Source organism: Ictidomys tridecemlineatus, chromosome 10 (assembly GCF_052094955.1).
Source record: "Ictidomys tridecemlineatus isolate mIctTri1 chromosome 10, mIctTri1.hap1, whole genome shotgun sequence".
Taxonomy (NCBI): Eukaryota; Metazoa; Chordata; class Mammalia; order Rodentia; family Sciuridae; genus Ictidomys; species Ictidomys tridecemlineatus.
The window spans coordinates 124,199,831-124,227,588 of record NC_135486.1 but is presented as its reverse complement, the minus strand read 5'-3'; the positions used below and the strand labels follow the sequence as shown (position 1 = coordinate 124,227,588).

General features: G+C 44.2%; 1 protein-coding gene across 2 annotated transcripts in view; it reads left to right on the top strand.

The window, feature by feature from the left end:
- Itgal (integrin subunit alpha L) overlaps positions 1–23,750 on the top strand; it is a 45,973-nt gene extending 22,223 nt beyond the window's left edge. The window contains exons 18-31 of one of the 2 annotated variants that reach the window (XM_040277580.2): positions 3,656–3,745; positions 7,890–7,943; positions 8,040–8,110; positions 8,620–8,761; positions 10,557–10,667; positions 11,058–11,137; positions 11,229–11,315; positions 12,957–13,032; positions 16,865–16,978; positions 17,165–17,221; positions 17,812–17,910; positions 18,310–18,405; positions 18,993–19,103; positions 21,736–23,750. In XM_040277580.2, the coding sequence (XP_040133514.2) occupies positions 3,656–3,745; positions 7,890–7,943; positions 8,040–8,110; positions 8,620–8,761; positions 10,557–10,667; positions 11,058–11,137; positions 11,229–11,315; positions 12,957–13,032; positions 16,865–16,978; positions 17,165–17,221; positions 17,812–17,910; positions 18,310–18,405; positions 18,993–19,103; positions 21,736–21,906 (1,359 nt within the window). In that variant the 3' untranslated portion in view covers positions 21,907–23,750. Of the gene's footprint in view, positions 1–3,655; positions 3,746–7,886; positions 7,944–8,039; positions 8,111–8,619; positions 8,762–10,556; positions 10,668–11,057; positions 11,138–11,228; positions 11,316–12,956; positions 13,033–16,864; positions 16,979–17,164; positions 17,222–17,811; positions 17,911–18,309; positions 18,406–18,992; positions 19,104–21,735 lie in introns of both variants that reach the window. The other variant, XM_005323856.5, reaches the window with a different exon arrangement.
- The last annotated feature ends 4,008 nt before the right edge of the window (positions 23,751–27,758 follow it).

The following is a 27,758-nucleotide window of genomic DNA, read 5'->3' as shown; positions in this document are numbered from 1 at the left end:
TGATATCACATAACTCCTACAACCTTCGCCACTTTACAAAACAAAGGAAAAATTGTTTCAAAACTGCTATCTTAGAAATATTACTATAATTTAGAGCAGCTCTATGTTAACTCATACCAATCAGTGTCTTAGATTGCCATGTACATCTTGATTGAGACATGCAATATGGATTCTGCTTTGGAAATTAGTTAATTGGCATGCAGATTTCTGCAGAGATCCATAATCCCAAAAAACAAAGGAAGGGAAACATTATAGGGCTGACTGACAATATATACTAAAGGTGGGGGCAGCTTTCACAACGATGGATATGGGGCAAGGAAGGAGGACATGAGTTCTTCAGCTTTCCAACAGCAATCAAAATTACTAGCTTCCATATATGACAAGACATATTTTCAAAGTGGAAGTTATTAGACTGACTCATACCATCAGTTACCATCAAACTCTACAAAGTGTCAATGTAATCCAATTTAATCTTCTTTAACCATTAAAAAAAACTTTAAAGACTATTCCAAGGTAACAATTCATTTGGTCTATTTTAATAAATTACACATTCTAATTTGTATGTATGTTCTTCACATGTCATTTTAAAAGTATTTAAGACATCTTTGATAATTAAAAGAGTAGCCATGTTGAAAATAATAAGTTTACATAAACTATTACGGACTTGAATGCACTAGTGAGTAAGGTAGCTCAAGGCTTTAACTTTGAATGAGCTTAATAAAAAACATCAGGGTAAGTTTGAGACATCTCTCCCTATACTAAATGTTATACTAAAATGCTGGGGCGTGGTGGCTCACACCTGTAATCCCAGCAGCTCTGGAGGCTGAGGCAGAAGGATGGAGAGTTCAAAGCCAGCCTCAGTAAAAGTGAGGCACTAAGCAACTCAGTGAGACCCTGTCTCTAAATAAAATTCAAAATAGGGCTCAGGATGTGGCTCAAGCCCCATTAGCAAAAAAAAAAAAAAAAAAAAATTTTTAAAAAAAGTAACTAAAATATTTCAAATACTTTTAAAACAATTCAAAGTTGATTATTTTTCCTTTACTATGTTAGCAAAGTTTGAACATATAACTTGATATTTTGACAATCATGGTTTTGGTTTACCTATATATTCTGGGCTGAGAGTGAGACAAATTATTAAACTTGCCAAAATAAAAGGAGCCTATCTGACTGCCTTTGATATGCTTCAGTGAATTCATAAGAAAACAACATGTTCAACAAAACATTATACCCAGTGCTTGGAAGTGAAAACAGTGACCTGAAACTTCATGTAGCTTTGGTAAAAGCAGACAAAAATGAGTTTCTACCTTCGGGGTTACATATTTGTTAGAGTACAGAGATAGTTATATTAATCCTTGTTAGTATTAAAAGCATTAACTTGAGGAGGAAATGTCTGCAATTAGTTCAATCTATTAACTAAAAGTTTCACAGAAAAAAGTTATAAAGAAAAAAAAATGTGTTTGAATAGTTTGCAACCTGTAATTCTATACGAATCACTAAAATTCAAAGATCTTTTAAATTATATTATTTCTGGTAAAATCAAATCTAAAATATAATACCTGGATTCCTCCTTGTTGAAATAGAAATTAAACTAATTATGTAATTTTTAAAGTAGATACTCTGAAAATCCCAATTCACAAGTATACAAAATAGGATAAATAATGAAGGGTGTATATGAATGAAAAGCTACAATAATTCCAATTTTTGCCACCTTGGCAAGGTACTGCACATATACATTAATATAATAGAAATGGCACAGTCTCTGAGGACACGTTCCACATTTTATTTATATTTTAAGACTAACTTTAATCTCAAAATCATATATCCATACATCTATTTCCTTTTTGTTGACTTCACTTAAACTTAAATGCATGGTTTATTAAACAAAGACTGTAAACAAATATTTACCTTGTTACATGTTCTTTCATATTTTTAATAACTAGGGAACATTCAGTCATCATGGTATGTCATTATTTGTCAGATACATGTAATAATTTATTAACGTCTATCCAAGAAAAAGATTCTTTGTGTTTTTGTCTCTGTTTATTTTGTTTTTAGGATTGAACCCAGGAGTGATCTACTACTAAGCTACATCTATGGTCCTTTTTTTTTTTTTTTTTGCGACAACATCTCACTTAGTAGTTCAGGCTGCCCTTGAACTTATGATCCTCCTGCCTCAGCCTCCCCAGTACCTGGGATTACAGGCACTGCATGGGGCTGCAGAAAGTTTTATATATATATATATATATATATATATATATATTAGTTTGAACAAGTACTGAAATACTCAAATGCAGTTTGCTTATAGCTGTCTTGTGCAAAAATGGAATTGACATCAAATTATTATATCTCTTAAATGTTTCAAAAAGGGCTGAAGATAGGGTTGGGGTAAAGAGATTTTGAAGTTTGTTTTACATTTTCTTATTATGGGGAGTGTCTAACCTGAAAGTAGAAGCAAATAGTTTAATGATCCCCCGGTAGCTTTCCAACAGTGTCGACTCAGTCTTATTTCACTCATGTCTTGCTCCTCCGCCTCCTCACCTCCCAGCCCTTACAAGAGCTGAACACTTGAACTTTAATTTGCCAGAGAAGATGGCATAAAGTCCTTGGCTTTGGTTTTGGACAGATGTGGATTCATATCTTGGCTCTGTCACTCCATGTTCTGGACCTTTGAGCAATTGGATCACCTTTTTAAGGCTAATTTTCCTCATTTTGAATATAAAAATAATAATGCCTACCTCTCGAAATTAGTAAGAATTTTAGGAGAAGTATGATTTACATCCTGTGACGTGCCAGTGTCAGGCACTGGTAATTACAAACGACTAAAACGCATCCTTGGAACTGGGGCTGCAGTTCAGTGGTAGAGCACTTGCCTAGCATGTGTGAGGCACCGGGTTCAAGTCTCAGCACCACATATAAATAAATAAAATAAAAATATTGTGTCCATCTACAACTAAAAAAATATTAAAAAAAAAACTTCCCAAGGGACTAATATTCTAGAATTAAGATAGTCCTATTATTCTAGAATAGTCTCTCTCTCTCTCTCTCTCTCTCTGTCTTTTTGGGGTGTGTGTGTGTGTGTGTGTGTGTGTGTGTGTGTCTAGAGATTGAACCTTGAACCCAGGGATGCTCTACCACTGAGCCACATCTACTCTTTTTATTTTTTATTTTGAGACAGAACCTCACTAAGTTGCTTAGGCCTTGCTAAATTGCTGAGGCTGGCCTCCAAGTAGCAATCCCCCTGTCTCAGCCTCATGAGTGGAATTACAGGTGTGTCCTACCATGCTCAGCTTATTCTAGAATATTCTTGTGCAAACATTGATAATGACTACCTAGAACCGTTTGACAGATTCAGTAGCTTTCATTAGGACTCAGTGGCAAACAGTGCTGTGACTGATTAGTGATGTCTCCATGGAATTGGGGCTGGGCAATTAGAAATTTGTGCTGAGAAGTACCCTGAGCACAATATCAACATATGCTATATGGCATATTTATTTATTACTAGTAAGCAGTGAAAAAAAAATGTTGACTTCTGTTAAGGTCTTAGACAACTAACTACTAGCATTTGATTCTTGGTAAAATGCAAACAAGGCATGCAAATGCACTCAATTGAAATGTTAGATTCAGGACAAAGATTGTGCTCTTTTTTCACTTTCAGGTGTGCATTCAAGACCTTATCTCCCCCATCAATGTCTCCCTGAATTTCTCTCTTTGGGAAGAAGAAGGGACACAGAGGAATCAAAGTGTGGTAAGAAGAGATTGGCTGGGGACATTAATGGGTAATATGGAAGAGAAGAAATTCTATTTAGCAAGAAGTCACTGGATTATATAGGAGTTTGTGATTCTAAGCAACATAAACCAAATATGGCTTACTCAAGCAGGAAAGGAATTTTAAAATAGATATTTAAAAAAATTCAAAACACAACTCTGGGAATAAGGGGGGCCTGGGTAGTGACTCTGGGTGCTCTCAAGAGGAGAAGATAATGGATAGACTCTCCAGGTCCCCTTCAGTGAATCTGCTCTGGGTCCCTACAAGGTATCAGCTCCAGATTACACCAGGTTCCAACACTGTTCAACCTATAAATTCCGGGGAGAGAAGTTCAGAAGGCCTAGCTTTGGGCCCAGGCTTGTCCCTTATTGGTGAAAGACCAGAGCACCTTGATTAACCTTCTCACCTATGCATGTTCAGTTGGGAACAGACAAAAAGTCAAATTGGGAAGTTGTAAAAGTAGGGGGCAACAATATCCACCCTCCATTCCCAGATCAGACACTCCCTACCCAGTGCCAAGAGCCTGATGTCCTTTTCTGAGATCCTTGGCATTCAATGGATGGTTTGGTTGCATCTAGAGGATAGAACCTGGGCCTGGTAGCCTGAACATGTGGCTTTCTTTCCTGGTACAAGCATGAGCAGGTTCTGTCCCTCCTTGAGACTGTTTCCCCACCTATGAGGTGAGTTCAGCCTTGTGAGGCCCCTTCCAGAGCTGGAGGCCTCTCGTTGCTGACTGCAAGTTCCTGTGGCTTTTGGCAGCAGTCAGCAGAGCACCCTGCCCACTTGAGGTTTGAAGATACCGATGGTGTGCTCACTAGAAATAAAGCCCTGCCTACCGGATGCTCACCACGCACCTAAGCAAAGCTGACTGAGCCCCTTTCCTGTGCTAAGACCTTTTCTGGGCACTGGTTCTACTGAAACCAATAGGCATGACTCCACCATTGAAAAGCTCACAGTCCACTGTTGGAGAAGCTGGGGGATCAGCAGTGACAACATACTGCCATGATGCCATAGTCAAGTTAGGTTCAGGACAGCAGATTTGAGGGGATAAGAAAAGTCTCCCCACAGAGGTGACCGGGAAGTCCCCAGGTAGAGAGGTGGGCATTCAGGAACTGTTTTTCTTCATATCATCACTTACTATCTTTGTGTTGGTTTCATTGTCTGAGGTTATCTTCACTACTTGGCAACTCCAAGTAGAAAGCAGAGATCTTGTGGTCATAACCTTGGCCGTAGTCATACCCCTAAACTAATCTGTTGGAGCAGGCCTGGGTAGAATGTGTACCCATTAGGTGGATATATGGGGACAATCAAAGCCCTTGCAAGGACTTGAGCCTGGGATCAGGGAGACTGCTCTAATGAGCAGTCACTGGGGGATGGTAAGCTCTGACCCAAGGCATTTTCTGTGGAAGTAGAGAGGAAGAGATGCATTCAAGAGAGTTTAAGAGGCAGAATTGTCAGAGACTGAGATGTGGGGAGAGAGGCAGAAGATGATACTCATATCTGACTTGCATCTGGGTGGATGATGGAGCTCGCCCCACAAAGAAAACACTGAAGGGAACACAGATTTGTCAGGAAGGTGAGCTGCAGAGTTCAGCTTTGAACTTCTTTGAACTAACTTGGTGCACTTGGGGTCTGTGCATCATCCAAGAGGCAACTGGATTCATTATCAGCAGAGGCAAAGTACCATTAAAATAGCTCAGCTGCAAACACAGAAATTTACATGGAAAGTAAATCTCTGGTTCCACTGAGATCAAGAGCCCCTTTTAAGGGGCTGAGACTGTAGCTCAGTGGCAGAGCACTTACCTAGCACGCTTGAGGCACTGGGTTTGAGCCTTAGCACCACATAAAAATAAACCAAAAAAATAAAAGCATGCTGCCCATCTACAACTACATAAAGAAAAAAGAAAGTACCTTTTAAAAAGTCTTTTTTCCTGTAAAAGACAGGTTGGAATTGGTGTGGCAGTTCTGAGTTTCTAACTCAGGAGTTTAATGTGTCCATCATCTTTTCATTACTGTAACAAATACTTCTCAGACTTTATCTGGGAAGAGCCAAACCATCAATGTCCTTGGCATTGAAAGCTAGGTGGTTTCTGTTGCTATTCCATTCTGCCCTTATAGCATCAAAGCAGCCATAAACAACAGGCAAATGAGTGGGTGTGTCTGTGTTCTGAAGCACTTTATTAACTGAACAGTGAGGGCAGGATTTGGCCTTCCTGTTATAATCCAGTTACTCCTTCTCTAAGTCAGCATCCTCCATTCCTTCTGAATTGCTTCTTCATCTTCTTTCTTTGTCACCTTCTTTGTGCCTTCATGTGCTCAAAGTTGCATGGAGTCTACCCATCCCATTTGTGACTTGCCAAGGAAGACAGAAGAAATATGTCTTTAAGAACGGTTCCTCAAAAACCACAAAATACTTTCACTTACATCTCATTGGTTGGAACTAGGCCATGTGATCTAACAAAAAGTGGAGGCTCTGTTTGAAAAGCAACAGGTGAGGAAGGATATGTGGGTACCACCAGCAGCCTCAGCCATAGGTATTAATTAAATGCCAAACTGTGTAGTATAGATACTCAGGGAAAAAGAGACATGAGGTCAGTCAAAGTCAAAAAAAAGACTTCCCGGAGGAAATGACATTGGTACTAGGTCTTGCAAAATGAGTAAACTTTAGGTAGATGGAGAAGAGAGGAAAGGTATGGTGGAGTTACCAAAGGACATGAAGAGATGGACTTCACTTCTGGCACAAAGGTGGCTGGTCAAGTTCAAGGTCTGGACTACCATTTGGCGCATGGCTCAAATGGGTGGTGGAGAGCTGTGTGTGAATGTTGAGGGTATATGGGGAGCAGTCAGCAGAGACCACTAGGACCCCAGACCCTCAAGGAAGAATCTAGAGATTTCATGGCAGGTAATCTGAAGTCAGAGGAGGCTGACTTTCTGGGGCCCCCATTACCTTTAGAATGAAGTCCCAACTCTACCGTGTCCCACAAGGCTCAATGGAACCTGGACCCTGCTCTGCCTCCCTGCCCTTCTGATGCGTGGCGCTCCAGCAAGTCTGAGCACCTTTCCGCTCCTTGAAGGAGCACAGTCTGTCTTGCCTCTGGGCCTTTGTATACACTATGCTTTCTTCCTCTCCATTCTCTCCATCTGGCTCCCTCCTTTAATGTGTCAGTCATCTTTCCATTACTGTAACAAATACTTGAGACAATCGACTTACAAAGAGGAAACGTTTATTTTGGCTTGTGGTTTTGGAGGTTTCAGTTCCTGATCCGTTGACCCTGTTATTTTGGGCCTGGGGTGAGGTACCACATCATGGTGCAGCACACAGCAGAGTGACCTGTTACCCTCATGATTGCCAGAATCAAAGAAAGAGAGACAAGGGGCTGGGATCCTAATATCTCCTTCAAAGGCACACTCCCAGTGACCTAACTGCCTCCAACTAGGTCCCACCTCTTAGAGGTTCCACCGCCCCCCAGTTGCTCTATGGCCTTTGGGGGACATTTCAGGTCTACACTATAGAATTTAGATTTCAGTCAGAATGCAAGTTTCAGGAAGTTTCAGGAACTTCAGGAAGTTTCCTTGATCCCCAAATCTGAGATAGGAGTCCTTTCTCCACGCTCTGAACCATACCCTGAACTTGTCTGGTCCTAACTTTGACTCATAGTTAAAAAAAGCGGAGCGTTTCTCCTTCCAGAACAGGAGGACAGGCAGCATGTCTATTTGTCCTTTGGTATATAACCAGTGACCAGCATGGGGCCAGGTCTGGAGTAGAAATGCAGAAAATGTTGGAAAAAATCAGCCTTGAACTTCTAAGAGCTGGAGAGTCACTTTAGGGGGAGAAGGAATTGGCAGAGGAGAACCCCAAGAAAGGGCCATTGGCAGGCAGGTGAATTCTGGGGCTGTGCAGCCAGGATCCCCTGTCAAGGAAGAAATGGTGAGGCTCTTTGGCCTCGATTTCTTGTCCGTAGGAGGGAACGGGTCACCCGGAGCCTCTGGCTCCCATTATGTAGCTGCCGCCAGACAGCTGCACATACAGGCAAGGGCTGAGGCTGGAGTGAGGCCAGCCCCGCTTTACTAGTCCTGCTGCTTCAACTGAGCTCCCCCGTCCTCCTCCCTCTGTGCACAGCAGGACAAGGACTTGCAGCCCATTCTGAGACCCGCCCCACACTCTGAGACCAAGGAGGTAAGAGGGGAGGAGGGGCAGATGCCAAGGCCTGGGGTCGGGCTCCAGCTGGGTTTGGAGCCAGAGCCTCCCAGTCCTTTCTTCTTGGCCTTTCAGATCCCTTTTGAGAAAAACTGCGGGGAGGACAAGAAGTGTGAGGCTAACCTGGAGCTGTCCTCCGCTGACAGGTCTGGAAGACTTCCTCCCACTCCCACCTCCAGCCTTCCCTTCAATTCCATCTTGTGTCTTTCCTTTTCTTGGTACCAAGGAGTGAACTCAGGGGTGCTCAACCACTGAGCCACATCCCCAGCCTTTTTTAATATTTTATTTAGAGACAGGGTCTTGGTGAGTTGCTTAGGACCTTGCTAAATTGCCGAGGCTGGCTTTGAACTCGCCATCCTCCTGTCTTAGCCTCCGGAACTGCTGGGATGACAGGTGTGCACCACTGCGCTCTCCTGGGCTCATTCTCGATCTTCCTGATGCAGCAGCTCCCATGTGCTGGGAAAAAACACTGGACTTAAGACACCCCTCTTCCTGCACACTGCCTCTGAGAAATGCGGGTACCTTGTGGAGAACTCAAGTGCATAGGAGCTCATTTTGTGTGGCCTTACAAATCTTTCAGTTCTAAAGTCCCCACCCCGATCCTATTTCCTTCATCTTGGTTCCTATACCTTTTCCCTGATCCCCTCACCCTCAGACCCACAGTCCTGCGTCTGACGCCGTCTGCCAGTCTGACTGTGGGGTGGACACTGAATAACTCGGGAGAAGATGCTTACTGGGTCCAGCTGAACCTGAGCTTCCCCAGGGGACTCTCCTTCCGGAAGGTGAAGGTGCTCAAGGTGAGCCTGAGGGCAGCACCTACCTGCTGCTCTGATTCCCACCGCCTCTACTCCATCCTACATCCTGAGCAGTTGGCAGCAGCTTGCAGAGGAGGAAGTGAGTGTCATATCTGTGTTCCCAGCCTGATGGTCCCCCTTGAGCTCTGTGATCTGAGGTACAAAGTTTACCCTCTCTGAACCTCAGATTCCACAACCAAAAATGAGACTGGGGACACTCAGGGGGTTAATGAGAGGGTCATACAAAAGGAGCATGTGGAAGAGACTCAGGGGCCATGTCCCCCATGCAGTCAGTGAGCAAGATGTACAGTTGAGTGAGATGGATCCGCCTCCCTGGTAGAGGCAACCAGAGTGATTTTGAGCAATGTCCTGGAGTGTTTGACATATAATGTTTACTTTTTAAGGACTACTATAAAAGTAATATATGATCACAATGGAAATTTGAAAATTACAGAGAAGTTTAAAGAAGACCATGATATGTACTTCTACAACTCAGCAATTGCTACCCTTCCCCCGCCCCTTTGTCCCAGGGATTGAACCCAGGGATGCTTAACCATTGAGTTACATCCCCGGCTCTTTTTATTTTTTATTTTTTTATTGGTTCTTTTTAGTGAGACATTTTGATAAAATTATACATTCACAAAATATATCTTATTCTAATTAGGACCGATCCCAGTCTTGTGGATATACATGACGTACGTCACTGTGGTATATTCATATATGTACATGGGAAAGTTGTGTCAGATTCTTTCCACTGTCTTTCCTATTGCTATCCTCCCTCCCTTCCTTTCATTCTAATCCTCTGAACTTCTGTTCTTCCCCTCCCAGCATTGTGAGTTAGCTCCCACATATCAGAGAAGATATTCACCCCTTGTTTTAGGGGGATTGGTTTATTTCACTTAGCATGATAGTTTCCAGATTCATCCCTTTACTGTCAAATATCATAAAGTCTTCTTTATGGCTGAGGAGTATTCCATGGTGCATATATACCACATTTTCTTTCCTTTTTATTTTTTATTTTAAGACAAAGTCTTGTTAAGTTGTTGAGGGTCTCACTAAGTTGCTGAGGCTGGCCTTGGAACTTATGATCCTCCTGCCTCAGCCTCCTGAGTCACTGGGCTTACAGGTGTGTGCCACTATGCCTGGCCAATTAATACTTTAACCTTTTAGTGTTCACCCTTTTTACTTTTCTATATATAGTTTCATATATGCATATGTCCATAGGTGTATATTATATATTATCTGTTTATTTATACACATACACAGTGCTGTGTACTTATTCTTTTTTTTTTTTTTTTTTTTGATGGTACTAGGGATTGAACCCAGGGCATTCTGCATGCTATGCAAGTGCTCTCCCACTGGGCTACACCCCCACATTGGTTACTTTTCTGTATTTGTTTTAACTAATTGACATTTTTGCCCTCCACATAGTTATTCCCCCGTCCATGTTTTAAAAAAAATTTTATGGTGTTAAATATACACAATATGACTCTGCCCTTTAGGTCTGGGTTATTTCACTAGCATAATGTTTTTGTTTGGAGTTGGTTTTTGTTTTTTCGAGGCAGGAGCTCACTGTGTTGCCCACCTCCTGGTCTCTAACAGTCTCCTGCCTCAGATTCCTGGGTAGATAAAAAAAAAAAAAAAAAAAAAAAAAAACTACAGCACACACCACAATCTGACTCTGCCCTGATTCTTTGGCTCTGCCTCTCTGGGAATGTGCTATGACAGGTCAGGGGTCCTGGAGGAGGTTGATGACCCCTGGGGAACCCTGACCCCTGGTCTCCCTTCTCACTCCCAGCCGCACAGCCAGATGCCTGCGAGTTGTGAGGAGCTTCCCGAGGAATCCAGACTCCTGCCCAGGACCCTTCTGTGCAACGTGAGCTCTCCCATCTTCAAAGCAGGCAGCTCGGTGAGTGAAGTGTGTGCTTGAAACCCAGCAGCCAGAGGGCCCTGAGCTGGAGGAGGGGAGGTAGACTTTGGCTCTGAGGAAGGGGGCAGGTGATTAGCCAGGAAGCCAGTCCCTACCCCAGGGGGCATGTGTAGGAGCTGTTCTCTGTCATGTTAGAAAGCCTGGACCTTGGACACAGACAAAATGGGACTGGGTTATTCGTTTTGTGACCATGGACATTTTGAACCATCTAGATCCTTGGTTTTCTCATCTGTACAATGGGGATGAAATCCTTAGCCAAGTGTCTGGGATGTAGGGAGCACCTGCGGGGGTCACTGCAGTCGTGGTGACTATGCTGGGGGCCATGAGGTGCTCAGACTGCTCCTGAGACCCCCTGTCCTTCCCTGCTAGGTTGGTATCCAGGTGATGTTTAATACGCTGCTGAACAGCTCCTGGGAGGACTTTGTCGAGCTGCATGCCACTGTGAACTGGTGAGCAGGTCCTCAGTGGGTCCCTGCCTGCATCGCCACCACCCAGGCCTGGCCAAGCCCATCTAACTCCCTCTGCCTTGCCCTGATGTAGTGAGAATGAGGACCCGCTCCTCCTGGAGGACAACTCGGCCACCACCAGCATCCCTGTCCTGTACCCCATCAACGTGCTCATCAAGGAGTGAGTCCTTCTGTGTTATGTTGACCCCACTCCCACCTCAGCCTCCCCACCCAGTCTTGATGCCTATGAGCTCCCTGCCCACGCACCCTGCCTTTTGTTTTATTTCTTTTTTTCTTTTTTGATTCTGGTGATAGAACTCAGAGGTGCCCTACCACTGAGCTACATCCCCAGTTCTTTTTATTAATTTGAGACACCGTTTCTCTAAGTTACTGAGGCTGGCCTTAAGCTTGAGATCCTCCTGCCTTAGCCTCCCAAGCTGCTTGAATAACAGGCATATGCCACTGTGCCTGGCTTCTCTTCCTTTTCTAGAGCTTGGGGCAGCACAGTAATTAGAACTGATCCCAGCCACAACCCCTGTGGTTTTCCACATTCCAAAAATGGAGGGTCCTCTAAGAACTCAGGTCAGCATTAATTGATGGAATTTAAAACTCCACAGCAGCTGCCTGGTATCAGATGCTATGCCAGAGGCACTGCATGGCTGTTTGCTTTCCCTGGAGCTTTTGACACCTCCATGGGGAAGCTGTACCTCTCTCTCCATTCAACTAATAAACAAACTGAGGCTCAGAGAAGAAAGGCACTTGCCCAAGGTCATATAGCCAGAAAGCACTGGAGCCAGGGTCTCAACTTTGTCTGGCTCCAAAGCCACAGCTCTTAGCTGGTATTAGCTGTGCTAGAGTCTCTCTCTTCCTGGGCTCAGCAGTGCTGGAAGAGATTAAAGTCCCCACCATGACCCCTGCCTTCAGGGAGCTTACAGTCAAGCCAGAGAAACCAAACTCCTGCACCCCTAGAACCAGTGAATCTTAGAATGCTGGGGCAGGAAGGACTCACAGGGAACTCTAGTTGGACTTTCTAGTTTATAGAGAAGAAGATTAGAAAAGTTGAGGGGCTTTTTCAGATTGGCTCAGTGAGATAAGGACAGGTGCAGTATCTGAGTTCAGGTCTCTGATACTTTTGGCCATAAATTCCAACTTGATATAAAATTATGAGCCACTCAAGGTCAGAGTAAGTGGGGGAGAGGGCAAAAGATGGATGAAGATGAGGCTTGGACTGGGGTCTGGAGGATAGGGCAATTTGGATAAGGGCCAGAAAGGAGGCAAAGATCATAGCTTAGGCAAAGGGATGAAGGCAGGAAGCAGAGGGACCCATGTTGGGAATAGGGACTGGGCAGGTGCCACCAAGGGCAGGTGTGTGCAGGGGAGCAGAAGGAAGGCAGTCTGGACATGGGAGCTAGGCCCTGATTCTCCCAGGCAGCAGGGAGCTATGGACGGGTTCTGAGTAGTAGCATCAGGATCAGAGAGATATCAGGAAGAGCCGGCCACATGCACTGGAAACATGGGGTGGAGGAGGGGTGCAGAGGCTGACGTGGTTATCAAGATAAGCAGAGCTCAGAGGATTGGGGAGACACTGATGAGGTGACACTCAGCACAGAGACCACAGCCCCCAAAGCATGGCCCTGCCCACCAGGCACCTGTCCTATCTCTCCACTGTGGGGCTTTGGGCAAGAGGCTGGCCTTAGTTTCCAAAGAACTCAATGAGATGGTGCCTTTGTAATCCCTAGCCCCGTGCTGACCGCTTAGAGGCTTCTTAGAGTTCTGGATGACGTCTCCTCCACCCTCAATGTCTGCTCTTCTCTCTCTACAGCCAGGAAAACTCTACCCTCTATGTCAGTTTCACCCCCAAAGGTCCCAAGATTCACCAAGTCCAGCACATCTACCAGGTATGAATCTCAAAGGGGGAAGGGTCCTTATAGACCTGAACATATTCATTCAGGCCTGCCCTGGGGATGAAGGTTGCATAAGCCAATTAGACACAGTCTATCCTCAGTGGATCCAAGTCTGTCATCCTGCCTATAGAGCTTCACAGCCTCTACTTAAATGCTTCCACCAGTAGCAGGCTCACTACTGCCTTTCCACCACTGGACACATCATTTATGGGATCAGAACTTGAGAACTAGGACTCTGAGAGAGAACCTATATTTTTTTGCTCAAGCATTTAATGAACTGCTGTTCTACTTTAGGTACCTTGCTTGGTGCTGAGTCCCTGCCCATCACCAAGCCTAAGTTCTGCGACTGGCGCCTTATTCATACACCTGTGTCACTCCCACTCCAGCCTGTAAGGCCCTATTTGATAGTCATTGCCATTTTTATTGAACAGATGAGACAGGTCAGTACTTGCCCAAGGGGAAGCGATTGGATTCAGGCTTGCATTTGAATACTCAAATCCATTGTGCTAAACCTCCAAATTCATGATTTGTCATTGCTCCTGCAATATGGCCATTGCCGGGCAGTGATTCCCACCCCGAACCCTCACCACCCCCGACCACCCCCATTTAGGGTTTCCTTATAGATGACCTCAAAGGGAGTAGGAGGCATTGACTAAGTCAAGAGCATTTTCATTTTACTTTTTAGGATAAATATAACCCAGTACAGTACAGTGCAGAGGAGTGTAGTAAACTTTGCATACAATTGCTATCTTGCAGCTTTGGTCTCCACATGTTCCAAGCCAAATTTGTCATCTTCCCCTAAGTCAGCATTTCCTCTGACTTGCTCGGAATCCTTTTAAAGCACCAGCTTTTCCTCAAGTAGATTTGCCAAGTCTGCATGAATTTCTCTTCCTCTGTGCCTAGTCCCACTGTTCTATAGTCTGTATCCCTTTTCTCTTTGCCCCCTGATACCGCTCAGACTCAGTTTCTCATCTTCTTGCAACTGGACTGTTGAAACAGGCCCTAAGACAGGGAGATAGAGCTCTATGGTAGAGCACTTGCCCAGCATATGCTGAGCCCTGAGTTCTATTCCCAGCACCTCAGTAAAATAAAATAAATAAAGTTGCATACAATTTCAATGTGGCTAGTAAGGCCTAAATAGCTCAGCATTAAGAGTTATTAAAAATTTTAAAAATTTGAGGGGCTGGGGATGTGGCTCAAGCGGTAGCGCGCTCACCTGGCATGCATGCAGCCAGGGTTCGATCCTCCAGCAACTCATATAAACAAAGATGTTGTGTCTGCCGAAAAAACTAAAAAATAAATATTAAAAATAAAAATAAAAATTTGAGACAGGCCCAACATGGGGCCTGACCTGCCTTTCTGAACTTCTTCCATTCTATGCCTCTTTCAATCTACTCTTTCCCCAGCTACCACCATGATTCTCCATCATCTAGTTGATAGTACCTTGACTCCTCATGCTCAGGCCTTCTGGGTCCCATAGTTGGATCCCAATATGATGGCAGGATTCTCCCCATGTCTGCTTTCCACTCTCCAACCAATCACACTCACCTGGTACAGTTCTAACTCTCCGTATCTTCTCCTTCTGGATACCCTCCCATCTTTACCTGTGAAAACCCTGGCAGACTCTCAGAGTTAAGTTCAATTGCTGCCTCTGACATTAGGCCTTTTCAAGTTACTTTAACTGGTACTTTAAGTGCCCACCAATGTTTGTTGAATGAATAAACAATAGAACCCTTCATACTGGATATATATTTCCCTGCTTGACCTCCCTGAGACATATTGGTGCCACTTCTGTGTCACTTTCTTATACATTCTGGGTCTCCAGCCCTAGTACAGGTAGCTTTTTAAAATAAAAAGTATCCAAGAGCTGGTCATGGTGGCACACACCTATAATCCCTGTAATCCCAGCAACTCAGGACACTGAGGCAGGAGAATCACAAGTTCAAGACCAGCTTGGGCAATTTAGCAAGACCATCAGCAAATTAACACCTGGTCTCAAATTTAAATTTAAGTTTAATTTTTTTAAAAAAGGACCAGGGATATAGCTCAATGGTAAAGTGGACTTAGATATTCAATCCCCAGGACCTAAAAAGTAAAATAAAATAAAATAAAATAATTAAATAAAAGCCAGATATTTTAGTCAGCATTTTTTTGGTGCTGTGACCAAAAGACCAGACAAGATCAAAGTGGAGAAGGAAAAGTTGATTTAGGGTTCACAGAGGTCTCAGTCAACTCCCCTGTCCTGGGGCCCAAGATCAGGCAGAAAAAAGGAAAGCAACCCAGGACCTGACAATCAGTAACCAGAGAGTGCTCTGCTCACCGAGGACAAAATATATACCCTGAAGGCACACCCTCAACGAACCACATCCTCCAGCCACACCCTGCCTGCCTATGGTTACCACAGTCATCCCTACCAGTGGATTAACGCACTGATTAGGTTAAAGTTCTCATAACCCAACTATTTCACCTCAAACTCTCTTGTATTGTCTCATAACTGAGTTTATTTGGGACACCCGAAATCTAAACCAGGCAGCTCCTGCCTATAATCTCAGAGACTCAGGAGGTTGAGGCAGGAGGATTGCAAGTTTGAAACCAGCCTCAGCAATTTAGTGAGGCCCTAAGCAATTGAATGAAACCCTGTCTCAAAAAAAAAAAAAAAAAACAGATTTGGGGATGTAGTGTTAAACCACGATGCAAAGATAAGACCACTGACTCTAATTTTAAATCAAATTAAAGCAAGCTTGTAATTCTGACTAGCTGGGACAGTCCCTTTCCCGAAATCAATGGGATAGAAGACAGCACTCCAGCTATCTAGGCACAGTTTTATAGCACAAAAAGTTGCAAAAGGGGGGGTGTCTTGAGCACTTACAGATAACAGGATTTTGACAAGCATAATACAAAGGCAGGTAGCAAGTTAATGAGTAAATGTAAATCCCAACATCAGAATTTATGAGGGGCCATTAGCGTTGCAGAGAGGGTGGTTATCCGAAAGCCAGAATTTATGAGGCGTCACTAAGGTTTCAGAGGGGGTTGTTATCCGTTCAGGGAAAGCCAGGCCTGAGTGAGTTCAAGGCACGGGCAGGCATTCCAAGCCAGTTTAAAACATCAAAATATGGCCAGGCCCAATAGAAATCCTAATATTTTACAGAAAACAGAAATGATTCTTTTATAACTTTTGACAAGATGGCTCCTAATTTTAAGAATGAATTGGGCTGGGTTTAGCAATAGCTCAGTGGTAAAATCCCTGGGTTCAATTCCCAGGATCCCCACCACCACCAAAAAAAATAAACCTACTTTTCTGGCTGGGGTTGGCTAGCTCAGTGGTAAGAACATATATTTTAGCATGTGCAGGGCCCTGAGTTCAATTCCCAGCACCTAAACAAAAGCACAAAACTACCTTTTTTTTTCAGCCTGCTACGTACTAGACACCACGTCAAGCAATAAGGAATAGGAGATGAAATAAGACGTTGCCTCTGTAGTCAGGAAGTTCAAGGTCTAGTGGAGTTTGAGACACAGAAACTTTGCCATCCTGCCAGGGATGACCAGTGCTGTGGGACACAGGAGAAAGAAACTGCCCTCTCTGTGGGGCAGCAGTAAAACCTTCAGAGAGGATGATGGGGCAGGGCCTAGCAGGTGTGTGAGGGTTTGCCATGTGAAGAGCAGAGAAGCCACACTGAAAAGCTGTGAGGGCGGGCCAGGTGTGGGTCATCAGTGCCCAGTGCCCACAAATAGTGGACTCATCCAGTGAGGACTGCAGGGCACTTGGGTGGAGTGGCAGTTGGCGTGGTTGGTATTCAGTCTCTGAAGTCCCCGTCCTCTATGCCAGGTGAGGATCCAGCCTTCTGTTCATGATCACAACATGCCGACCCTAGAGGCCTTGGTTGGAGTGCCACAGCCTCACAGCGAGGGGCCCATCACACACCAGTGGCACGTGCAGATGGTGAGTGCTGCCCGGAGAAGGGGGCTGCCCAGGCCTGTGGGTGAACTTGTCGTGGGTTCAAAGCTTGGAGCTGGATATGGGAAGCGGGTGAGGATGGAGGGATCCAAGTCCCATAGACTTAGTGATGTCTAAAATAACTAAGGGCCAGCCCCAGACCAACTGGAGACCCCACATCTTCATTCCTAGGATCCTCCTGTCTCCTGCCATCGTGAGGAACTGAGAAAGTTGCCCAGTGCAGCTGAGGTATGAGCATGTGAGCTAAGAAACTGGGCTGGGGCCAGGCACAGAGGTGTACTCCTGTAATCCAGGAAGCTGAGGCAGGAGGGTCGCAAGTTCAGAACCGGCTCTCAGCAACTCAGCGAGATCCTGTCTCTAAATAAAATGTGAATACAAAATGTAAATAAATAAATATGAATTTATAAATTTTACAAATATGAAATATAAATAAAATAAAACATAAAATAGGGCTGGGGATGTGGCTCAGTCGTTAAACACCCCTGGGTTCAATCCCCTGTACTGCTCCCCCACCCCCCCCCCAGGAAAAGAAATAGCAAGGGAAAGAAAACAAATTTAAAATTTTTTTAAAACTTTAAAAATAAGAAAGGCTGGGGATATAGCCCAGTGGTAGAGAACCCCTGAGTTCATTCCTGGTACCACAAAAATGGGGGTGGGGTAGGGGTGTAGCTCAGTGGTAAAGCCCCCTGGGTTCAATCTCTGGTACAAAAAAAAAAAGAAAGGAAAAAAAAAAAAAGGAAAGAAATCAGTCTGTGGTTGGGTAGTATGCAAAGAGACAATAGCCCTCTCTGATACCCCTGTATTCCTGACCCCGTCAGCCTTGTCTCCCAGGAGTCCTGTTCCACTGCCCATTTGTCTTCAGTCAGGAGATCCTCGTCCATGTTACCGGAACCGTGGAGTTGGTGGGCGAGATTGAGGTACCACCTACTCAAAACTGGTGATGGGGAGTAGTCAGGGCCTAGGAGCCTCCGTGGGTGGTGGTAGTGCATGGGAACTCCCCCAAATGTCTACTTCTATTTTTCTTTCTGTCTGGATGAAAAATTCCCCAAGTTTAGACAGTTGCAGATGAAAGAGAACTATGATTTGCTTGATATTTGCAGGGCTGTTTTTGTGAGTCTACGGAAGGGGATGTTCTTTATGGGAAAAACCTCCCTTCCAGCAATGAGGAGGTGCCCATGGTAGAGAACTGGGTAGAGGAGGGTCACCCCACTGATCCCACTCCCCTCTTCTCCCCTTTGTGCTAAAGTGGGGGCAGAAGTCAGTGAGTTCTCCGTCCTTGTTCTCCTGGTCCTGATGTCTCCCCACCCTTCCAACAGGCCTCTACCACGTTCAGCCTCTGCAGCTCACTCTCCATCTCCTTCAATAGCAGCAAGCACTTCCACCTGTATGGCAGCAATGCCTCCATGGCCCAGGTATCTACCTGCTTAGAAGTCCCAGGAACAGGCAGCAGAGGGCTTTCAGGCCAGCTACACACACCCACAACCCCAGTCAAAGTCATCTGCCCAGGAGAATCGCCCATGCCACTTGGGTGCAAGCAGACCCCAAGGTCAACCCTCTGAGATGAGGTAGACTCAGGTGTCAGCTAAAGATCAATCGGATGGCAGTTTAGCAAAGGGTCACCAGTCCAGCAGTGAACATAGAGAGGGTGTTCAGAGCAGCACAGAGGTTCAGAGAATGATCAATGGGAAGTGTAGTCAGCCCCACAGATGAATCTTAAAGCAGAAGCAGAAGTCAGATTCAGATTTGAATGCTGAGCTGAGATTCTGGCACTGTGTGCTGGGGCTAATGGGAAGCCATATAAGTCTTTGGGAAGACTGTGGTGTGGGGTTGACCAAGCCACTGTGGTGACTATAGTGGGTGACACATTTGAGAGAGGGGTTCTAGAGCCAGAGTCCAGTGCTCCAATAAGCCCAGATGGACATGGTGAGTCTGGGGACTGGGTGGTATGGGAGCTTTTAGGGATGGGAAGGCTTGCACTCAGCTGCCCCTCCTCCCCCAGGTCCTCATGAAGGTCGACGTGGTTTACGAAAAGGAGATGCTCTATCTGTATGTGCTGAGTGGCATTGGAGGGCTGCTACTACTGCTACTAATTTTTGCAGCGTTATACAAGGTAGGAACTTCTGGGAGGAATGGGCATTGCCAAGACTGGGGGATGCCCTTTGGCAGGAGCCAGGGAGGAGACCACTGTGTTCAGGGAGCATTAGAGCCAGAAAAGGTGTCAACTTATCTCCTCTCTCTGCAGATAAGGCTACTGAGGTCTTAAAGAGCATGTGAGGTTTTTTTCTCACTATTGCTCAGTCCAGCACTGGCAGAGCCAGGATTAGGTACCCTAGAAAGGAGCGACAAGGATGCCCATGTAGCAGGGCCTCCTGGTGCCAAGTCCCATAGTACAGAGGCATATGCCAAAATATGGTCCCTGTCTTCCCAAAGGGAAGGCATAATGAGTGCCACACTGGGGACCTGTGTACTCTGGAACCTGTCACACAGGCACCTCACTCAGGCTGGGAGGGCCTGGGAAGTCCTCCTAAGAGAGGTGGCATTTTGTTGGGATTTGAAGAATGACTAGAAGATAGAGATGAAGAGTGAAGGGCATATGATCCAGGTAAAGAACCTCAAATATTACAGAAAAGAGAGCACAGAAAATCAAAGTTTCTCTCTAATTCCATTCCCAGAGGGTTGTCATAAACTCCCAATTTTGTTTTTATTCCTTCAAATTCTGATTTCATTGTTAATATATGTGTGCATGTGAGTGTAAGAGAAAAGAAGGGCTGGGGTTGTGGTTCAGTGGTGGAGCACTTGCCTCACATGGGTGAGACATTGGGTTTGATCCCCAGCACCACGTAAAAATAAATCAATAAGTAAAGGTATTGTGTCCATCTACAACTAAAAAATATTTTAACAAAGAGACGAGAAATTTTATGTGTGTATAGGTGAAGAACACAAATGGAGTAATACTGTAAAGACTTCTTGGGAGCTTGTGTTTTCCACTTAACACTCTTTCTCTCTCTCTCTCTCTCTCTCTCTCTCTCTCTCTCTATATATATATATATATATATATATATATATATATATATATATATATATATATAAATTTTTTGGCGGGGGTGGGGGTACTGGGGATTTAGCCCAGGGGTGCTTTACCACTGAGTCACATTCCCCCAGCCCCCAGCTCTTTTTACTTTTTACTTTGAGGCAGGATCTCACTAAGTTGCTTAGGGCCTTGCTAACAGATGAAGCTGGCCTTGAACTTGCAATCCTCCTGCCTCAGCCTCCCAAGCCACTGGGATTACAGGCGTGAGCCACTGTGCCTGATATCTACTTGATACTACATCTTGATGTTCGTCAGCTTTACCTCCTGCTTTTGAACTTGGCTAGTTTTCTAATATCTGGATGTCCCATTTTTTATTTAATAAGTTCCTATTTTGTTTTTTAGTTTTCTCATACTGGGGATTGAACCCAGAGAAGCTCTACCACTGAGTCTCCCAGCCCTCTTTGTTTTTTTTTTTTTTGTTTGTTTGTTTGTTTGTTTTGTTTTGTTTTTCAATATTTTGAGATGTGGTTTTGCTAAGTTTCCCAGACTGGCCTTGAACTTATGATCCTCTTGTCTAAGCCTCCCAAGTCACCAAGATTAAACAAGTTCCCTATTGATGAGCAATGAACATTTGGATTGTTTCTCATTCCCGTCTGTTTCAACCAATGTGACAAAGACTCTTTTTACCAATATCCTTGCACATTTATTCAAATATTTTTTAGACTTAATTCCTAGAAGTGAAAGCACTGGGGAAAATATATGTATGTTTTGAGCTTTCAACAAGTGGGTACATATAATAAGCACTATATAAGTGTTGGCTCTTCATGTTTGTTACTAAATACTGTCAAATAACTGGTCAATGGGCTGGGGAATAGCTCAGTGATAGAGCACTTGCCTAGTGTGTGGGGGGCCATGGGTCAATCCCCAGCACTGGGAGAAAAAAAAGACACTCATTTAAAAGATTGAAACATGACATTTTGATGAGCCAAAAGAATGAACTACTACTAGTGCTGGAGATGTAGCTGTACTGTAGCTCAATGGTAAAGTGCTTGCCTAGAACTCATGAGGCCCTGGGTGTAATCCCCAGCACTACAGAAAAAAAGAGTGAACTACTAAACTTAAAGCTTTTAAAAGTATTTCCAGCCAGGCAGGGTGGCACACACCTGTAGTCCCAGCAACCCAAGAGGCTGAGGAAGGAGGATCACAAGTTCAAGACCAGCCTGGGCTATTAACAAGACCCTGTCTCAAAATAAAAAATAAAAATTAGGCTGGGGTGTTTAGGGTTATGGCTCAGTGGTAGAACAAACTTGCCTCACATGCATGAGTTACTGGGTTCGATTCTTAGCACCACATATAAAATGAATGAAGAAAATAAAGGTCCATCAACAACTAAAAAAAAAAAAATTAGGCTGGGGATGTGACTCAGTGGTAAAGCACCCTGGGTTCAATCCCCAGTAACAAAACAAAACAAAACAAACAATATGAATGGCTGGGCATGTAGATCAATAGTAAAGCACTTGCTTAACTTGTGAGCCCCTCGGTTACATTCTCCAACACACAAAAAAGTTTTTTCAAGATTAATATGGACATATATTTTCCCCCACCAAAGAACCAAGCTTGCAGATGACAGAATGTCTTCACACGTTGTTGGAGCTGACTGGTCCAAAATGCTGCCTGGACTTTCGCTCACTCAATATCTGTCTTCCTTCAGGTTGGATTCTTCAAACGGAACCTGAAGGAGAAGATGGAAGCTGATGGAAATGTTCCAAATGGAATCGCTGGAGAAGACTCTGGAGAAGCATCTCAGGAAAAGTCCATAGATCTGGATTGTTTAAAGCCCCTCCAGGGAGAGGAGGCCCAGGATGGAGGTGACAAGGACTGAGGTCCAGGCTTGATGCACAGAGGACTCAGAACTGAACTTACGATTCCTGGGGCTAGTCAGCCTCTGCCTGCATTGCAGGCCTCAGTTTCCTAGTTTTGAGCATGGATCTCATTCCTGCCTGTCTCTTCTGCAGATTCACGGTGAGAATCTACAGAGGTGAGGCCTTGTGGTCCTCAGATGGTCCTGGCTCCCACCAGCCTGTCTTAGTTTCCTCCCCTGGAAGAGAATATCTAATTTAAATTGAAATTGAAATTTGAACTGCAGTCTCAGAACCTAGTGATACTCTGGCCTTCACCTTTGCCCTTGGATGTCCAGAGGCCTCGGATTGCCAGAACTTGCCCCTGTACTCTCTCCTCCTAGTGTTAGTCCCCCCCATTCTGTTGCCAGAGAGCAAATGTGATCGTGTAACTGCGTTGCTATAGCAAATGACAAAGACCACCTTCCTTAAGAAGACTTCCAAGGTCTTGCAGAATTGGGTCCCTACAGCTCTGGAGATGTCCTACCTCCCTTTCTAGGGCTTTCTAGGCTTCTGTTATTCCAGCCTTTCTTGGCTGCCAAGCTCCTTCCTCTCTTGCTGCATCTGCCCAGACAGCCCCCTGTGCCTGGAACATTCCTACCCTTCAGATCTCTGCCTACTTGTCATTTCCTCAAGGCAGCGCCCATCCTGGCTCAATCCAGCTCTACATTGTCCACACTTACACTGGCCTGAACCTGTTCCTTGTCCCCCAGGTTGTATGTGTTCAATGCTTAATGATTTATTTAATTTTTATCTCTCAAATAGTGAACTCCATGAATGTAAGGAGTGCAGTAACTGTCCCCGTTCACCTTAGAATCACTGATGCTATCTCAGGGTAGGGGGCACACAGCAGGTGTTTGTCACAATTTCATTAAATTCATGATGGAACCTATGGAAAGATATAGAAAATGTTTAGACAGGCCCTTGGGAACCCTGTCAAGGCTCAGCCTTCACAGGTTCCGCCCCTCTCCTGGTTCCACAGCGCCTGCTCAGAAGAAAGCCAAGCTCAAAATGGAATGGGTTCCACTGGTGCCTTGCCACCAAACACAGTGCCTGTACATATTTGCTCAGTAAATGTGAGATTCGGTCCAATTTTGTGATGTTTTTGTGCTGGTGCAACATTCCAGACTGGTTCAATTAGATAAACATTCCCCTTTCAACCTAAAATGTTGCAGTTCTCCCTAAGAGGAACCAAAATGGTCAGCTCTGCCTCTTCCTTCTCTGTGACTCTCTCCTTCTCTCTCTCTCTCTCTCTCTCTCTCTCTCTCTCTCTCTCTCTCTCTCTCCCCTCCCTCCTTCCTATCCTCCCTCTTTTTTTCTTTTACCATGGTGACCCTCAGATACTGATCTGTGCCTGACCTTGTAGGTTTTATTAAAAAGAGGAGAGGGGCTGGGATTGTGACTCAGTAGTAGAGTGCTCCCCTAGCTCGAGCAGGACCTGGGTTCGATCCTCAGCACCACATAAAAATAAAGGCATTGTGTTGCGTCCATCTACACCTAAAAAATAAATATTTTTTTAAAAAAGGAGAGAGACTGGTGGTGTAGCTCAGTGGTAGAACACTTGTCTAAAATGCATGAGGCCCTGGATTCAATCCCCAGCACCACAAAGGACAAAGAGAGGGGGGTGGGAGGGAAAAACTGAATCAGAGAAAAGGTAGACAAGGTTAGGGGCATTTGATAATTTATTAAGTTGGGAGTATAATCCAGTAATAATGGTGCATGTCTGTAATCCCAACTACTTGGGAGGCTTAGACAGGAGGATCACAAGTTCAAGGCCAGACTGAGCAACAAAGTGAGACTCTGTTTCAAAATAAACATTAGAAAAGGACTCAGTGGTATGTTTGTGCATGCTTGAGACCCTGGGTTCAGTGATCCCCCACACCTTCCTTATCTTTTATTTAGAGCAAGGATGGAAGAGGTATGGCCCTCGAGTATCTCCTTTAGAGGAGAAAGAGGGGGCCAGTCACTGTTGTCTTCCTGTGTTCAGTAGGACCCCAAGGAAATATTGAGTGACTAAGATCAGCTCCTGGTCTAGCACTGGGAAGAGAGAACATGGTGCAATATTTTGGTTCCCCAGGCAGTGACTGCCCCCTTCTGCCTAGAGAAGATGACATAAACATTCCCAAGCCTGGCATGCAAGACCCAAGATGGTCATTCAAAACCTCCTAGCCTCTCCAACCTCACCACCCATTCTCCTGGTCAAGCCCCCAAAGAACCTGGGGCTGGCCCATAAACAAGATAGCAGAAAGGAAGAACTGAGACCCATTTTCCCAGAGTGGAGAAAATGTTTAACTGCCCAGAATATCGCAGAACTAAGAACAGCACATGAAATGATCTGTAGGGCTCATGAAAGGTAAGTCAGGTTCTTTTCATGCAGTAGGTCTTGAGGGCTTTGTGTCCAGCTCTGTCCTGGGATCTGAAGATGTAGTGATGAAAAAGGCAAATCTCTGCTCTCAAGAAGTTTATTCCAGTGGGAAAATAGTACGGTGACTTCTGGTAGTGATTAGGGCTAGGAAGAAAAGAAAGCAGGAAAACAGGTTAGGGAGTGATGCAGAAGGCCGTGGGTGGTCAGGGAAGTATCTCTGAGGAGGTGATATTTTGAGACATACTTGCACACACACACACACACACACACACACACACAAAAAAAAAATTGTTTTCATCGAGTCTGGAACCAAAAAAGCAAGTCTCATTTCAGGATGAGAACTGCCATCATTTGCATCTAGGAATCTCTTCTAACTGGTCCTCCCTATTTGCCTTTCTCTGCCTTTATGACTTTACACAAAATGCTCGTTCCACCTCTCCTTTTCCTTTCTTCTTCTTTTTTTAAATTTTTTATTTTTTTGTTTTGTTTTGAGATGGGGGTCTCCCTATATTTCCCAGGATGGCCTTGAACTTCTGGACTCAAGTGATCCTCTCACTTTAGCCTTCCAAATAGCTGGGACTATGGGCACACACCACACCACCTGGATTCTATCTCTTTTCTGTCCAATACGATTTTCCTTACTTCAAAGCACTTGAGCTTTCTTCATTCACTCGATTCCATCAGCACTGAGCTTCCTCCTCACTGGGGCCCATCACACTGCCTCTGAGCAGGCTTCTCTCCAAACTGTTAGGTCCTGCAAGGAGGATAAAGCCTCATTTGTGTCTTAGCAACACCTGCTCCTCCCCAGGGCTGGCATAAAGGGGCTGTTCCATAAGTGTCTAATTCTGCGGCACTTAATATGAGGATTCTTTTATGCTTTTAAAACTATTGAGGATTCTCCAAAGAATCATTTTTTATATGGGTTATATCTATTGTTATTTATTAAATTAGAAGTTAAAAATGGAAAAAAAGTTAAAACATAAGAACATCCAAGCCCATATTCCACATGAACCATCAGAATAATGATATATGCCATTGCAAATCATAACTAGAAAATGCTGTATTTTCAAGAGAGAGTGAACAAAGAACATCTTAATATTGTTAAGGAAAATAGTCAAACTTCAGTCAGACCTGGTTTGAATTCAGGCTCTGCTGCCTCCTAGCTGTGTCCTTGGGACTTGTTTTTTTCATCTGTAAAATGGAAATAAAAACTGTATATATGTATACTTCAGAGCTCCTGGGGGCATTAAATGAGATGACACTTGCAAATTGCTTAGCACTATTCCTAGCCCATATATGCTTATTAATGGTAGCAGATGGCAATGGTTTTCCTTGTGCAGGCTGTAGCAGAAAGCCAAATAGAGAGACCTAATCTGGAGTTGGAGTTCTCCCACTAGCTTGCTGTGAGATCTTGGGAAAGAAACTTGCCCTTTCTGTTTTTTGGTTTTTTTTTTCCCCTACTCTGGAAGTTTCTCAGGAGCTGTCATAGAAGAGAAGTGTGGAGTTTGATCACCTAAATCCTCACCCTTATTTGATCTGCTTTTATATACAATGGACCTTTTATCCACAAACTTTATCACATCTGCCAATTCAACTAATTGTGGATTGAAAATATTTAGGACACTGGGGATGTAGCTCACTAGTACAGCATGTGTCTCACATGCATGATGCCCTGGGTCTAATCTCCAGCACTACAAAATATATATTCAGAAAAAAATTGCATTTGTATTGAACATGTACAGATTTTTTCTTGTCATTATTCCTTAAAATAATGCAGTTTAATGACTAATTACATATATAGGTATTATAAGTAATCTAGAAATGATTTAAAGTGGCTGGGCAAGGTGGCACATGCCTGTAATCCCAGTGGCTCAGGAGGCTGAGGCAGGAGGATCATGAGTTCAAGGCCAGCCTCAGCAACTTAGCAAGGCCCTTAAGCAACTCAGCAAGACCCTGCTTCAAAATAAAATACAAAAAAGGACTGAGTATGTCGCTCAGTGGTTAAGCATCCCTGGGTTCAATCCCCAGTATAAAAAAAAAAGTGTATGGGAAAATTATATAAGTTATATGCAAATAGTATGCCATTTCATATAAAGAACCTGACCATCCTCAGATTTTGATATATTCAGGGGGTCCTGGAGCCAATTACCCATGGATACTGATGAATATTGAGGGTCTGTTCATACAAGCCACTTGTAATTAAATGTCACAGCTCTTGTGCCCTGGGTCTTCCAGTTTTCAAGGGTCTATAGACATGTTTGGGAGCTGAATACAAAATCAACTTCAAAATACAAAAATAAAATTATAGAATTGAAATTGAAGGGTTAAGTAAATGCACAAATATGTCAGGTAGTCAGGTGCAGTACTATTAAACATTTATACCTATGTAGTTATTTTACATGTGGTAGTTGGAATATTTTAATATTTGAAATTATGTGTGGTAGAATGTCAATACAAAAAGTCTGCATCAGCTGGGCCCTGTGGCATGCACCTAAGGCAGGAGAATCACTGGAATCCAGGAGTTTGAGGGCTGAGTGGGCAACATTTAACCCCATTAAAAAAAAATTCATCAGGTTCATAAAGGTGGGGCTGAGGAGGTAGCTCAGTGGTAGAGTGCTTCTCTATCATTCGCGAGACATCTTAAGTTTGATCCCAGTTCCCCCCACACACACACAAATTCATAAATATCTTGAAATTATTATTAAGATTTCATTTGACAATGATGTTTTACGTCGTGTGTGTGTATATGTGTGTGTGTACGGGTGTGTGTACATGCGCACACACACACGTTGAGGATTGAACCCAGGGTGTTCTGCATGCTAAGTAAAAGCTCTGCCTGGGAGCTAAAATCTCCAGCTCCTACTTCCAAAAATATTTTAGTTTGAAAACCAAACAAACTGAACTGCATAACTCTAGAGCTTGCAGATAATGAGAGACTGGTCTGAAATGTGCTCCAAGAAGTTATTTGCTCTTTGCAAGTTATAAGGCCCTGAGGATGGGTAAGGGGTTGGATCCAGAGACCCAAGAGATTTAAATTATGCCTGTGTAACCAAGCTGCTGGAGAGAGTCAGAGCCACATAGATATAATCTGAATGTCACATCTGCCTCTTAGCCACAGAGTAACTTTAAGTCACTTAGCTCTATGAGTTCTTTTCTTATCTGTGAATAAAATAAGTAAACCTTCAGAGAGAACTATCAGGCCCTTAGTAGTCTTTATCTCAAAATGTGTCCAGCAGCAAGTGATTCCCCGAGTTGTGACATCTGTTCTCTCCAGCAAAGGTCACAAGAGGCCACACTTCAGATGGCACTTTCCATCCATTTCTGAGGGGCCAAGTGTTAAGAAGGCTAGGACTGGATGGAAAAGTAACACAAAAGTGGGGCAGGGACAGGGTGGTCCCAAACCAACTGGCACGGGGGCATTAAAAAGGAAGCAGAATTGTGGCAAATTCAGCCCAGTGTGGTGGGAGGGTC